Source organism: Muscardinus avellanarius, assembly GCF_963383645.1.
Source record: "Muscardinus avellanarius genome assembly, chromosome: 2".
NCBI classification, from domain to species: domain Eukaryota; kingdom Metazoa; phylum Chordata; class Mammalia; order Rodentia; family Gliridae; genus Muscardinus; species Muscardinus avellanarius.
In genome coordinates, this window is record NC_137787.1 from 187,017,736 (window position 1) to 187,033,811 (window position 16,076).

General features: G+C 44.2%; 1 protein-coding gene across 2 annotated transcripts in view; it reads left to right on the forward strand.

Annotated features, from left to right (window-relative positions):
- Positions 1 to 1,332: 1,332 nt before the first annotated feature.
- The window catches only part of CLDN10 (claudin 10), a gene marked incomplete at both ends in the record, with an annotated part of 124,887 nt that continues 110,143 nt past the window's right edge, over positions 1,333 to 16,076 (forward strand). For both annotated transcript variants that reach the window (XM_080689571.1, XM_080689573.1), the window contains one exon: positions 1,333 to 1,546. In XM_080689571.1, the coding sequence (XP_080545697.1) occupies positions 1,333 to 1,546 (214 nt within the window). The remainder of the gene's footprint in view (positions 1,547 to 16,076) is intronic.

A 16,076-nucleotide genomic window follows, 5' to 3' on the forward strand; every position in this document is an offset into this window, starting at 1 on the left:
GCTGAAGCTGGCCACGAACCTGCAACCCTCCTGTCTCAGCCTCCCAAGTACTGGGAGCATGGGCGTGCAGCACCACACCTGGCTTCTCTTATTCCTTCTCTATCCTACCTCATTAGAAAGTGGAACTACTGCCAGTGAGACTCTAAATTGCTAAAATGGAGAAGTAAGGCAATTTAGCATTATCTATAAAATGAAAGGTGAGTATTTCCTATGTCCCAGCAATTCTGCCTTAGGCTTTATATACACTTGAGAAACTGCTTACATGCACAAGAAAAATGCAAGAGAATTCTTTTGTGTGTGTGTGGTACTGGAGATGGAACCCAAGGGCATGCTAACCTCCGAGCTACACCCCCAGCCCTATATTTTATTCTTTGTTTTGAAACAGGGTCTCACTGAGTTGCAGAGGGCCTCACTAAGTAGCTGAGGCTGTCTGAGAACCCGGATCCTCCTGTCTCAGCCTCCCAAATGCTGGGATTATAAGCGTGCGCCACCACGCCCGACTTCAAGAAACTGTTTATAGCTGTTCCAAATAGGACTGGAGGAGAAAAGAGAACAACACGAATGCTCATCTCCAGGAAAATGGAAAAATAAATTGTGGCTCAGTCTCCACATTTGGGAGGCTGAGACAGGAGGATCACAGATGAATATTGCATTTAGTGAAATACTATTCACAATAAATATTGCATTTAGTAGAATATTACATTCAGCTGTAGTAGTTAATGCATGAAATACTAGTCACAATAAATATTGCATTTAATGGTATATTATATTCAGCTGCAGTAGTTTATGCACGTAATACTATATTCACTATAAATGTTACATTTAATGGAATATTACATTCAGCTGAAGTAATTAATGCGTGACAGCTACTAGGTTCATGAACATAGGTAAATCTCACATAGTATCATGTAAAAAATACATTGCAGAAGGATACCTATAACATGATTCCATTTATATACAGATTCAGAAACATGCAAAACCCAAAGCGATTGTTCAGATCAGCCTCAGTGTTACTGTATAATTTGTACTTTGTAATATCTGGTAATTGCACGGTTCGTTAAGCTTCAGACTAACAGAAAATTAAGTATTAACCTTAGTGTTAGGTAAAAAAAAATTCTGCAGATCCAAAATCTTTAAAAATTCATCTACAAATTTTTGGTAAAGATCTATGTGGGCAATTAGGTGAGGCGTCTTTGAAATGGTCGGTCAGTCGGGTGTCACCCCACGTTCTGTGCTTCCTGAAGCCACCGGAATGACCTCCTGCGGCTGCCCGGGTTTCTTGTGGCTGAATGCCTAGACCACCCAGGCCTTCCTGCCCAGCGGCTGAGCGACATGTCCAGGGCGCAGATCTCGGCTCTGGTGTTCGGCGTCGGCGGGTTCGGGGCTCTGGTCGCCGCCACCGCGTCCAATGAGTGGAAGGTGACCACCCGCGCGTCCTCGGTGATCACCGCCACCTGGGTTTACCAGGGTCTGTGGATGAACTGCGCGGGGAACGCGCTGGGCTCCTTCCACTGCCGGCCGCACTTCACCATCTTCAAGGTCGAAGGTAGGTGCAAGGGCTTCGGGACGGGTCGCTGTGCCCGAGAAACTCTTCCCAGTCCCCGTGCCCTCTGCGCGTGCTTACAGGGCCCACGCTTGCACAGGATGGGTGGGCTCTGTGATACTGGCCGAAAGCAAGAAGGAATATATTCTGTCTGAAAAAGAAATATTAAGAATGACCTGTGAGCCGGGTGTGGTGGCGCACACTTGTCATCCCAGTACTTGGGAGGCTGAGACAGGAGGATCGTAGGTTCAAGGACAGCCTCAGCAAGTAGTGAGCCGCTCATCAGCCCATTGAGACCTTGTTTCAAAATTAAAAAATAAAATAGGGCTGGGTGTGGCTCAGAGGTAGAATGCTTCTGGGTTCAACCCCCAGTGCCACACACACACACACACACACACACACACACACACACACACTATATGTATGTATGTATGTATGTATGTATACATATACACACATTTATACATACACACACACATATATACACATACATATATATGGCCTTTGGATATTTTAGGAATACCCAATGTGAATAATAAGCTCTAAAAAAATAGATTGAAACCGACTGGATTGTTTTGGAAGCTAGTTTGAATTTCCTTGAGTCAAGGAAATCTTGACGTCTATTCTGTTGGAAAAGCTTTTGTGGATTCTCATTCTCTCATTCTCTTTCTCTTTCTCCTTCCCTCCATTTTTTCCTTTCTGAAATACAAATTTTAGTACAAATTCCATACTTTCTCAAGCTACCTAGTTAGTGTGTGCGTGTGCGTGTATGTGTGTGTGTGTGTGTAGAGACAGAGAGAGACATAGATACATAGAAAGGTTGATTCTCCTCCCCCCAGAGCTATTTACAAAGGATAAAAATTGAGGGAAGGCCGGGCGTGGTGGCGCACACTTGTAATCCCCGCGCTTGGGAGGCTGAGGCAGGAAGAATGCACAGGTTCGAAGCCAGCCTCAGCTACTTAGTGAGGCTCTCAGCAACTTAGTGAGACCCTGTTTCCAAATAAAGTATAAAATAGGTCTGTGACTATAGCCCAGAGGTAGAAAGCCTCTAAGTTCCACCCCCAGTGCCCCCCACACACAAAAAAAAAAAAAAAAAAATTGAGGGAAGGAATTTTGATGAATTTCCCTTTTTTTTATGGTACTAGAATTGAACTCAAGGGGCTTTCTACCTGCAAGCTCCACCTCCAGACTTTTTTCATTTTTTATTTGGAAAAGGGGTCTTGCTCAGTTGCTGAGAATCTCACTACGTTGTTGAGGCTGGTCCTGAATGTGCGATACTCCTCTCAGCCCCCACCCCCAAACACTGAGATTACAGGCATGCGCCACCACGCCCAACTGCTTCATCTTTAAGATCATGTTTAGACCATGTGTTTTTTTCTCATATGTGGAAGCTAGAGAGATACTGGAAACCAGAGACTTGAAATGAGAGAGGTCAGGAGAAGGTGGAAGGAGACTTGGGTGGGAAGTTGAGAGGGCAGGGGGAGACCTGAAGGAAACACTATGTCCGTAGGTAGAGCTATCAAAACCAATTTCAATATTATAAACAGGGGGGGGGGGAGGGAGGATCCAGAGGGTCTCTGTGCGTGTGTGTTTCTATCACACCAACCTCAATGTGATGTTTGGTCACGGTGCACCTACAGTATATAAGAAAGAAAGAAGAAAGATGAAAGAGAGAGAAAGAAAGAAAGAAAGAAAGAAAGAAAGAAAGAAAGAAAGAAAGAAGAAAGAAAGAAGAAAGAAAGAGGAGAGAAAGAAAGAAAGAAAGAAAGAGAAGAAAGAAGAAAGAAAGAGGAGAGAAAGAAAGAAAGGAAGGAAGGAGAAAGAAAAGAGAAAGAAAGGAAGGAAGAAAGAGAAGAAAGAAGAAAGAAAGAGGAGAGAAAGAAAGAAAGGAAGAAAGGAAGGAAGGAAGGAGAAAGAAAAGAGAGAAAGAAAGAGAAAGAAAGAAAAGAAAGAAAGAAAGAGAGAGAGAAAGAATAATGCTTAATGCTGAATAATGGAACAAGGATTTTTTTTAAAGTTGTTATGTGAAAGAAAATACCATACATTTTTTCCTTTGGTTACTTTATTTTGTTGTTTGTTTACTTTTTTTTTTTTTTTTTTTGTACTGGGGATGGAACGCAGGGGCATTCTACCTCTTAGCTACACTCCCAGCCCTATTTTATCGTTTTATTTTGAAACTCCCAGCCCTATTTTATCTTTTTAGTGTTTCACTGTGTTGCAGAGGACCTCACTAAGTTGCTGAGGCTGCCCTCGAACCTGCAATCCTCCTGTCTCAGCCTCCAAAGTACTGGGATTACAGGCATGGGCCACCACACCCAGCTTGTTAGTTTACTTAATGAGGGCAAACTTGGGTTTTTCTGAATATTTGAAACTCTATTACAAGTCTACTTATCTTAAGAAGGGCGACATTTTTTTAAAGAGAATTTTCATGCCCAAGATACCTCCAGGGCAACAATTGCTATTTGCCTTTGAGCCATTCTGAGTCGGCTTCCTGCAGATTTGATATGTTTACTGTCCTGCCATGAGCTATGGTCTTGTGTTTAAAATTGCTCCTGTATTTTGGTAAAACACAGATTTCTCACAATCAGCTGGTAAAATTGTACCTTGGCCCCAGTGAAGAAAATGAAATAAAACTTTAACTAGGGAGTTACTAAAGCATAATATTTTATAGGGTTTTGTGTCAAGTATGCATGCCATTAGTCTACAGTGGGTGCCAAGGGATAAAGAGAGGGCACGCGGGTAAAGCCTGGAGATCTCTAATGACAAGCGACGGAAACGTTCAAGCGTGGCTACCCTCGAATGGTATGAGCTCCCCAGACACCCATTACAGAATCACGGCAGCATCTGGCTGCGTCCCTCCTCAGGCCCCAACTCGTTAGCATATTTAAATATGCTAATGAGGTAGCATTAATGGGGTACTTAAAGCTACTCCTTCTACCTTAGAAAATTTTCCTAGAAACAGGGCGAAACTGAAAAGGAGGCGTGTGTGGACACGCTGCGGCCGTTCTGCGCACCCGGACGCTCCTTCTTTCTCACGGTCCCTCTTGGCGCAGGCCCACGGTGAGAAGCAGGTAGGAGGCATGGCGCAGGAGCGAGTTTCTTTCTTTGTTTCTTTTTTTTAAATACATTTTTATTGGTGCATTGTAGTCATACATCTCAATGGGATTAAAAAAAAACACTTGTGGAGATCTATGGCACACATCACCCAATCAGCCCCTACCGAATCCCTATCCCCTTCCCTCCCCTCCCTCCTACCCGTCCTTGGCTTCCTGGTTGACTTTGATATGTTTAAGTACATCATGTGCTTTAGAGAGTTTCCCTCTTCCCCCTCCCACCCCTCAGATAGCTCACCTTCATTGCTCCTCTGTAGGGTCCCTTCTTCATCTAGAGTTCCTCCTGTTACCCACTTCTCCCTAGTTTTCACACATTAGGGAAAGCATCTGATTTCATATTTTTTCTGACATTTCACTGTAAATGCCATAATTTCATTCTCCTGTATGGCTGGGTAAAATTTCATTGTGTACACATCTGAAACACTCATGTGAGTCTGTTTTTTTAGTTATAAAGAAGAAAAATCATGCCATTCACAAGAAGATGGAAAGCCCTGGAGAACATTATGTTAAGTGAGATCAGCCAGGCACAGAGAGAGAAGGGACATATGTTTTCTCTAATGTGCCCAAGCTAGGGAGTGTTAGGGATACCAGAGGGACTCCGGATAATGGAGGGGAAACCTCAGCAAAGCTAGAAAGGAAGGATAGGAGAGGAAGAAGGCTGAGGTTGATTAATGGAGGAGCTACATCCGACTATGTGTAAAAGTATGAATATAGCTTGGTCAACCTGGACACTCATTGTTGGGAGGGGGAAGGAGAACGGGGGGGGGGTACCAAGCACAGTCTAAATGTATACCAGTTTTGATATGTTCCACATATACATAACATTAAAAAATAAATCTTTTGTTTTACTATACTTCGTTCTATATTCCATAATGAAACTCAGTTATTGAGAAAAAAAAAAGATGTACTTAACTAGGCTTCAAAGTGGACCAGAGAACCATGGTAGCTTTCCATGTGACTTCAGATATCTGGATGTCTACTTCCTTGAATGCAGCTTAGAAAACACAGTTAGAAATCTTAGCCAGGTGCAGTAGCACACCTGTAATCCCAGTACTTGGGAAGCTGAGACAGGAGGATTGCAGGTTTGAGGACAGCCTCAGCAACTTAGTGAGACCCTGTCTCAAAAAAAAAAAATAGGACTGGAGGGGTGGGTAGCTCAGTAAAATTCCCCTGAGTTCAGCCTCCAGTAAAAAAAAAATAAAAAATAATATATAATGTATTATGTATCTGCCCTGTGCCCTGCGCATAAGAGGTAACTTGAAAAATTTTGTCTACTAAAAACCCTTCCAATAAAATTAATCTGATGTAATCTCTCTATGGTCTTCATTCTTAATCAAAATTTTTATAAAAGATACAGTTTACTGCAGAAGCCCATTTTCAACATCAGAACCCAGATTCATATTGTCAAAGGCAATGGAAGCCGGGCGTGGTGGCGCACGCTTGTAATCCCCGTGCTTGGGAGGCTGAGACAGGAGGATCACATGGGTTCGAAGCCAGCCTCAGCTACTTAGTGAAGCTCTCAGCAACTTAGTGAGACCCTGTTTCCAAATAAAATAGAAAATAGGTCTGGGAGGATAGCCTGGAGGTAGAAAGCCCCTGGGTTCCACCCCAGTACCACCATCAAAAACAAAACAAAACAAAACAAAGGCAATGGAGACCCACAAATGAGGATTCCTGACCACTTGGAGCTGTCGGTAACACCGCCCGTGGCTTTCCTTTATTCCTATCGGACAACAGAGGAACAGGCAAAGCTATTTGCCCAGTAAGCTCTCAAACATCACAATAATTAAAAATGGAGAAGAGAACTCAGAGGCCAATGAAGAATGGAAATGATTATTTTTTTTTTAATATAGCAAACTAGTTAAGCCTGCATTTTCAATTGGAGATAAATCTTAGGTTTAGGTCAGATTAAGTCACCTCAGACAAAGAGAGCAGAGCGGATTTAAGTGCTCAGGGTTTTTCCTGCTGGCTACCTAGCTTCATTGCTAGGGTCGTCCTTTCTTTTATCCTGGATGTCGCGTTATAGCCACCTTAAAAAAAAAAAAAGGAAACATTTGGATTGGTAATAAAGCCGTCCCTTCCAGGTTTGATATAAAGATCTGCAGCTGTGGGCCTGAGAAGCATTCACAGTCACTGTGAAATTATAGATCACCTTCAACTAGAGCGCTGTGAAATCAGTTTCATAAAAACACCATAGAAACACCTGCAATTCAGTTCTTATTGTGGGCTGAAAAATCAAAGCTTCCTGATCCCAGTTCAAAACCAATTCAGTCTCTTTAGAGGCGAAGTCTACTGTAGGGCGCGCCTCCTGCCCCGCTGACTTTTGTTTTCTCTCCTTCCCATGTTGTTGCTGTGGTGGTGGGACTGAGGATGGACCCGGGGCATCTCACATCCGAGCTACACCCCCAGCCTTGTTTTTTTTATTTTTTTATTTTTTTGTTTATTTATTTATATTATTATTATTATTATTATTAATTATTATTATTAATATTATTATATTTTTTGGTGGTGGTACTGGGGGTGGAACCCAGAGGCTTTCTACCTCCCGGCTATACTCCCAGACCTCCCAGACCTTTTTTATATTTTATTTGGAAACAGGGTCTCCCTAAGTTGCTGAGAGCCTCAATAAGTAGCCGAGGCTGGCTTCGAACCTGTGCGATCCTCCTGTCTCAGCCTCCCAAGCGCGGGGATGACAAGCATGCGCCACCACGCCCGGCTCTTGTTTTTTGGTTTTTTTTAAATTTATTGTTTTGAAACAGGGTCTTGCTAGGTTGCCGAGAGCCTCACTACATTGCTGAGGCTGTCCTGAAACCTGCAATCCTCCTGTCTCAGACTCCCAATGACTGGGATTATACAGGTGGGCACCACCACGCCCGGTTTATGGGGAAGTTCTGGCCATGAAAGTAACGCGTCTTTCACAGGAAGGCTTCGAAGCAGCTCTTTATTCCACGTCTCATATACTCAACCAACCTCTGATCAAAAATTTCAGAAATGAGGAAATTCCATGTGTACTAAATGTGTGCACATTTTTTCTTGCTTTGAACAATACAGTGGAACACTATGTATAAAGCATTTTCCAGATGTTAGGTGTTTTAAGTCATCTAGATATTATTTAATGTATTCAGAAGGATGTGCACAGCTTTTGTTTTTATTTGTGGCACTGAGGTTTGAATCCAGGGCTATTCTAACCTGTGAGCTATACCCATAACCCTTTGTATTTTGTATTCTGGAACAGGGTCTCCCTACGTTGCTGAGGCTGGCCTCAAACCTGCAATCCTTCTTTTTCAACCTCCCAAGTACGGGATTATGGTTGTGTACCACCCATGCCTGGTTGTACATAGGTTTTATGCAAATATTACACCCTTTTATATAAGCACCCACAGGTTTTAGTATCACATAAAACTTAAAATAAATAAAGTTTTATTTTTAAAATAAAGCTTTAGGGGATACTAAAAACCCCTAAATTGGGGTTCTGGGACCAATCCCCATTAGATACCAAGGGAACACTCTATTTCTGCGGGAGGAAGGCTAGGTCCATTGCTACAAGGACGGACTGAAGCCAAATTGTGGCCACCGCAGGCAGGGACTTGATCTATCCACTCACCCTGTGCGCCTGGTGACTGAGCCGACTCCGGATACATATATTTGTAAAATGACTAGTTCACGATGAAGGCAAAACTGTTTCCTGGAGGAGAGCTGGAGTGTGCTGAATCCAGCAGTAAATGACCAAAAGGAAGAATCCTCCTAAAACCCCGCAGATGGGGCTTCAGATTCCATCTCTTATCAACTGGCTGCAGTAGAACTCTCCACCATAAATGGGGACAACTGGACTCTGACAGTCCCTTAAAGCATCTCTTGGCCGAAAATTCAGTCCAAGAGCTTCTCCCTGCTTTGCCGCCTGGCAGTAGAAGTTCAGCAGAGTCCTGGCTGTGAAGCCTCTGTGACCACCGCTCCCGGGATCACCCCCATGAGCTTCACTCTTCCTGTGCTCATGATTGTTTACGGACATTTCAGCTTCTGGGTCGAGATAGGTCAAATGACCTCAGATGACCACGTAGCCCAAGTGAAGCTGCCCCCTCCCTCCCTTCCTTCCTTCCTTCCTTCCTTCCTTCCTTCCTTCCTTCCTTCCTTCCTTCTTTCCTTCCTTCTTTCTTCCTTCCTTCCAGATCCAGAGGCATTCTACACCCTAAACTATACCCCCAGGCCATTTTTATTTTTTATTTCAAAACAGGGTCTCATTAAGTTGCTGATTCTCTACGTTGCTGAGGCTGGCCTCAAACTGGTCCTCCTGTTTCAGCCTCCCAGGTAGCGGGATTACAGGCGTGTGCCACCATGCCTGGCTAGGTGCCAGGATTTCAGTGGCATGAAACCAAATGCTATAGTCTGGAAACTACAGACAGATGACACTGGCCACCTCCTCCCCACTGCTCCCTTGTTGCCCACGCCAAGTGAAGGTGTGTGGATTGGATAAATGGACAACCAGGAGTGTTCTACCTCTAAGCTATACCCCCTTGCCCATATAGATATTTTAAAAAAATTTTGTGTGTGGTACTGGGGTTGGAACCCAGGTGTATTCTACCTCCGAGCTACACCCCCAGCCCTACTTTTTATTCTTTATTCTGAAACAGGGTCTCACTGAATTGCAAAGGGCCTCAGTAAGTAGCTGAGGCTGGCCTTGAACCATGATCCTCCTGTCTCAGCCTCCCAAATTCTGGGATTACAAGCGTGCACTACCACGCCCGGTTTATTTTTAAATTTCGCAACAGGGTCTTGCTAGGTTTCCATGAGTCTTACTAAGTTTCTGAGGCTGGCTTTAAACCTGTGAGCCTCCTGTCTTGGCCTCCCAAGTGCTGGGATGATAGGTGTGCATCCATGCCTGGCTGAGCCTTACTTCTTGAAGTAGGTCCCCCAAGCTTTCTAGGAGTGCAGATTCCCAGGCCTCACCCCAGACCTAGTGAATCGGATTTTGCATTTTTATAAGACCTCAAGGAGTCTCCTGTGCATATGAAAAGTTTGAGAAATCTTTGTTTAAAGTCTGGGTTTAAGCAGTGCATGGTGGCACCCATTTGTAATCTCAGTACTTAAGAGGCTAAGACTGGAGATTGCAGGTTTCAAAATAAAAAATAAAATAGGGATGGGGTATAGTCCAGAGGCAGAATGCCCCTGGGTTTCACCCCCAGTACAACACAAAAGTGATTATGGTCATAGACCTCCTAGAAGCAAGAGGCCCCATAGGGGATCAGCAGGGTTGTCCAGGAGCTGAGGGACATTTATTGCATTTTTTTTGGACAAAAATGTTCAAGCAAGTTCAGGATTGTCTATGAGCAGAGTCGGTCCCAAGCTGTCTCGGTCCTTCCCCGAGGTGACACGGCAGGGGAACTTGTGCTTGGTGTACAAGAGCTGGCTAAGGAGCACTTGGGGTATCCTGGACTGGTTGGTCTGCGTGTGAAAGGCGTGCTCCTAGGGCCATGTGCTATTTCTAAGAATTGGCTGGCCGTAGTTGGGAGGGGAGGTTCATGTTTACCTCTCACAGGCTTCGTCGTCCTTTCTCTGTTCAACATCCACCTGACCGTGTAGCCAGGCAGCTCTACCACGTGTCTACTGCCCAGGTTCCGCCAGTCGCGAAGACTCCCCTCCTCCTACAGGAGGGACACTTAACAGACAAGCTCTGAGCCAGCACTATGCCGGGCTCGGTCATTTTATAACGCCCTGCCACCATGGTTTTCAGGCAATGCACATAGGTTATGGAAATCTACATTGCTCTTCATTGAACTCGGGATCCTTGGCCTGGTTTTCAAGAGCCGGCTGGTCTATAATTAAGCTCGTGCTAATTTCTGTACAGGCAAAACTGATGATCAGAGGTTGACATTTGACAAGTTGCTATGATTCTGCAGAAGGAACCCTGTAGTTGGGTGTGGTGGCGCCCGTCTGTAATCCCAGACACTCGAGGGACTGAGATAGAAAAATTGCAGGTTCGAGGCCAGCCTCAGCAATTTAAGGAGACTTTTGGCAAGCTACGGAGACTTTCTTTCAAAACAAAAACAAAACCAAAAGAAAGGATGAGAGATGTAGCTCAGAGGTAGAATGCCACTAAGTTCAATCCTCAGTAAACACACACACACACACACACACACACACACACACACACACTCATCCTGCTCAAAATAAAAATAAAAAGGGATGGGGATGCTGTTCATTGGTACAGCACCCCTGGCTAACCCCAGTACCTTGCAAATATCTAATTCACTTTTTCATTAATGAGTCCCATCAGCAAGGCAGTCATTAGATCCCTGGCACTGATCCTAGGCTCTGGGGCTCGGTGAGGGATGGGATGTGAGCGTTTCCCGAGGATATACTGCATCAACAGACACTAAGCCCTAAGCAAACGATTAGCCTGGACTGGCAAGTGCCCTCTGATGGTTAAGTTTAGGGGCAGGCTGACCTTCCCAGAGTTGCTGGTGCTTGACCTGCCTTCAAGGGTGGGCAGAAGTTTGCCAAGGAGAGAGGGAGGGAGGGAGGGAGGGCATTTCAGGCTAAGGGACTCCTCAGCTCTACAATTTATTAACTGCATGGCCTCCGGGCAGAATCTGAGCCCTGTGGCTCCCTATCTGTAAAATGGGAGTGCTGTGACTTCAGAGGCGGGCAGAGAGGCCGACCCGAGTTAATCTATGGAAAGTATTCAGAGCAATGGCTACACCTGCAAACAAAGGCCTCAGAGCAGGAGGCAGCCATGTGCATCGGGAGAGAAGTAACCGGAACAGCTGGAAGAGAAGACATCTACCGGGAAGCCGAAGAGCCTGGTGCAGAGGTGGATAAAGGGAGCTTGCCAGGACCTTTGACCTCACAGAGCAGCCTAGACCTCACCTCAAGGGAGCTGGGAGCTACTGAAGTATGGTAACAGAGAAAGCCCTGTGGATCTGCACCGTACAGAGAGACTGCCATGTTTCTCCCCTACACAGCCTCTTTAACGGGAAGAGAACTTTGTCTTCATGGATATCCAGTGGCACTAGGTACTTCTCCTTTTGTGATGTTGCTACTCTGGCTTGGATAATGAATACTTGTATATTTGTCTCCCTTATTACAATTTCTCTCTAGCCCTTGCCTAGAGGAGCATCCTGCACAAAATTAATGCTCCGTAAGTGCGTATTAGATTAGTGAACAACTGTTTGCTGAGGTGAATGAATGCAGGCAAAGACTTGGCCATGGGATATGGAGAATTTTTTCCACGTTTGCCTTTTGTCTTAGTCTTTTTGTGTTGCTATAACAGAATACACACTGTCTGATGCTTTATAAAGAAAAGAGGTTTATTTAGCTAACATTTTTGGAAGCTAAAACTCCAAGATTGGGCAGCCCCACCTGCTGGGTCTCTGATGAGGGCCCTCTGGCTACCTCACAATGTAGTGGAAGATGGTAAGGAAACTGAATATATACCAGTCACGTGGAAGGCTGGAAGTCACAGACCAGACAGGAGCTAGGTCTCTCTTTTAATAACAACTCACTCGGATGGGAACTCACTCACTCGGATGAGGCCCAGGCCACTGCAGCAGACCAACATTAGTCCATCCCTGAGAAGCAGCCCTCCTGACCTAATTACCTTCCTCAAGGCCCCACTTCTTAAAGGTTTCACCACCTCAACACCACCACCCTGGGAACCACAGTTCTAGCACATGAAACTTTGGGGACATACTCAAGTCCTAGCCAAACCATAGTTCTTTCTCTTTGCTGTTATTAAGTCTATCTGGATGGCTACTATTCCACATTCCACCATCTTTTTCAGAAGCACAGCATGGTAGATGTTGTGAAGCACCCCAGTAAATTTAGCAAAAGGGGAAGGGTCTCATGCATTTTTGTTGTTGTTGTTCCTAGGGACTCATGACAATTTTTTCTGGAAGCCTCTTTATTTTCTAAGGTCTCAAATATTGTCTCTTTAATTGTTTATTCTAGAATTTATCTAGGGTTTTCTACCACACTTACCAATGGCAATTTCTAAAATGTACCCTTTTGAAATCTGGGACATAGCTGAGTGTGGTGGTGCATGCTTGTAATCCCAGGAGGCTGAGACGGGAGGATCTGGGTTCTCAGGCAGCCTCAGCTACTTAGTGAGGCCCTCTGCAACTTAGTGAGATCCTGTTTCAAAATAAAGAATAAAAAATCAGGCTAGGGATGTAGCAGAGGTAGAATGCTCCTGGGTTCAATCTCTAGCACTATGAAAGAAATAAGAAAGAAAGAAAGAAAGAAAGAAAGAAAGAAAGAAAGAAAGAAAGAAAGAAAGAAAGAAAGAAAGAAAGAAAGAAGAAAGAAAGAAAGAGAAAGAAGAGAAAGAAAGAAGAAAAGAGAAAGAAAGAGAGAGAGAGAAAGAGGAAGGAATGAAGAAATAAATAAATAAGTAAATAAATAAATCCGGGACATTTCCTTGGCCCCCAGTTCTTCCCTGGTTTTGTTTTCTCCAGTCAACCTTGTTTTTCTTCATTCTACCTTCACAACTCCTCCCTCATTTCAAAATTAACATTATGAAAAATCTCAAGCACTATTTCAGACATTAACATTCTCAAAAATCTCATGATGTTCCTCTTGGGCAGTAGAAAAGTATTTGAAAAGTGGCACCAGGATGTGATTCTAAAAAAAGAAAGAAGAAGAAGGCTCCAATTATTCTGATAATTTGAAGAGATTAGCGCTCTGAGGATGCTCTATCTTCTGAGTGACTCTGGGCTGAGGCCCTCTCTTGGTAATTAATGACCTTGAGATATGGATGTGGTGGTTGGTGTTGTCCATAAATCATCCAGCCATGCATGACCACAGTCAGCAGAAAAAGACCTCTCCAGCTCCTCATCTGCTGGATTCAGGAGAGCGGCCGGGCTGCGTGGACGTTTCTATGAGGGCTCAAGTTGCTGAATGTGATGGGCGACTCAGGAAAAGTGCAAGGTAAACATAAAGTACCATTTGCTGTGAGCAGACAAAATTACCGCCTTAACCTTCTGGAGATAGCTCGGCACCGTTTGGGTTATCTCTATTACAAAACGCGTCTAGGATGATTGGTCTGGAAATAGTTCTTTCATGTGTCTTACTTTTTAAGCTCAAATGGTCGAGATGAGAAGTGGAACTCGTTTTCTGACAAATTATTTCCTCTCTGCACTTTCTTCCTCTCGTCCCTGACCTCACACGTTCCTAGCTCATCTGTGCTCCCTTAGTTTCATAAATACTTGTGATTAGCTTTTAGCATTAACCTAATTTTACAAGTTTTCTCTTTCTATTTATAAATTTCAATTCTTCCCTTGATCTGCACACAGTGTTTTTCTTTTTCTTTCTTTTTTACTTTTTTTTTTGGTGGTACTGGGAATGAAACCCTTCTACCTCCAGGCTACACTCTCAGACCTATTCAATATCTTATTTGGAAACAGGGTCTCTTAAGCCAGCACGGCTGGCTTCAAACCTGAGCGATCCTCCTGTCTCCGCCTCCCAAGCGCAGGATTGCAAGTGTGCACCACCACGCCCGGCTTATTTTTTTTTTTTTTACTTTTAACCTCTCTTATATCTCATACTTCTTTGTTTTTCTTATGTGTAAACAGTATTCCCTGTACCACACCAGCCTCTGGGAAGCATGCATTTACATTTATGTCCCAGTTCAAATGGAATCCAGGCAGAAACTCCAGAATTTTCCAGGGGTCCTTCCCTAAGCATCTCTGAGCTCCCCTGGCGATGCTTGTTATGATCTCCTACCTACTGCATATTGTCTACAGGGAGAATTCAGGCTCCTCTCTCAGTAGGGCTATGGCTTTTCTTTGGCTTCATCTATAGCACAGAGTATGTATACGTATGTATGTATGTATGTATGTATGTATGTATATATGTATGTATGTATCTTTGATATTGCGGATCAAATCCAAGGCCATTCTACCTCCAAACTACCCCAGCCCTTTTTATTTTTTATTTTGAAACGAGGTCTCTCTAGGTTTCTTGGAGTCTTAACTACACAGTTGAGGCCATCCTTGAGCCTGACACCCTCCTGTTTCAGCCTCCCAAGTACTGGGATTATAAGCATTCACCATTACACCTGGCCAGCACAGGAGTTTTAAAGAGACCCCTACAAGCTGGGTGTGGTTGTGCACGCTTGTAATCCCAGCATTTGGGAGGTTGATACAGGAGGATGGCGGTTCACAGACAGCCTCGGCTACTTAGGCCCTTTGCAACTCAGTAAGACCCTGTTTCAAAATAAAGAATTAAAAAATAGGGCTGGGAGTGTAGCTCGGAGGTAGAATGCCCCTGGGTTCCATCCCCAGTACCGAAAAAATTAATTAATTAATTAATTAATTAAAGAATAAAGAGACCCCTAGGCATACCTCTCCTAATAACACTGCTGCGTATAAGCTCTTTCCACTTAGGATTCCAGTGCTACCATTGCCTTTCAAGCCTGATTCTACCACAGTGGCCTCTGATAGCCCTGCATCCACACTCTCTCTTTCCCTCTGTGTTAACTAGAAAAAGTCTTTCTCAAGGGTCCCCAAAGTAGTAACAAGTTCAATTGATCTATGGGTTGGTGTTTCCCATAAAATACACCCTTGGCCAGGATGGCCAAGTCAAGATACCATTAACGTGGGCACCATATTGGGCCAAGAGCCTGTACTTCTGCCAGAAATTTAAAGGCCCCATGCTGACACTGGATCTCTGATAAAGGCTCCCCTCTTCTCTCCTCTTACTTTCTATGTGGTTGATTGAATGCTGGATGGGAAGGAAAATATTGTCCTTTCTACACACTGGCCTCAGCTTGAAAGTGCTATGGAGATGGTGGCAGTGGGGATGGTGTGTGGGCAAGAAAGGATGAGGGAGGGAGTGATGTCAGGGTCTGGTATAGTTTGAATTTAAGTGTCCCACAGAGCTCATGTGTTAGCAATACGGACAGGTTTGGAGGAGGCTGGAGGCGGATCACTGGGGGTGTGGCCTTGGGTCCTGTATCTGTCTCTGGCTTTCCTTGATTACTCTCACTTTAGACACATGAGCTGAGCAGGGATTCTTATCCTCCACCATATCCCAAAGCCTGGCCCCTACAAGCCGGCTAACTGCACTCACCGCTGAACCTTCAAAACCTCTGAAATTGTGAGCCCTACATAAACCTTTTGGTCACAGTGACAAAAAGAAAAGCTGACAATAATATTTATTAAGCTGCAGACATGATGGCGCACACTTGTAATCCCAGTACTTGGGAGGCTGAGACAGTAGGATCACCTCAGCTACTTAGTGAGGCCCTCTGCTACTTAGTGAGACCTGGTTTCAAAATAAAGAATAAACAAATAGGTCTGAGGATGTAGCTCAAAGGTAGAATGCCCCTGGGTTCCATTCCCAGTACTACAAAAAAAAAAAAAAAGAAAGAAAATTTATTAATCTGAGGAGTTATGTAATACTGAAGGCAAAGATGCTATTCAACT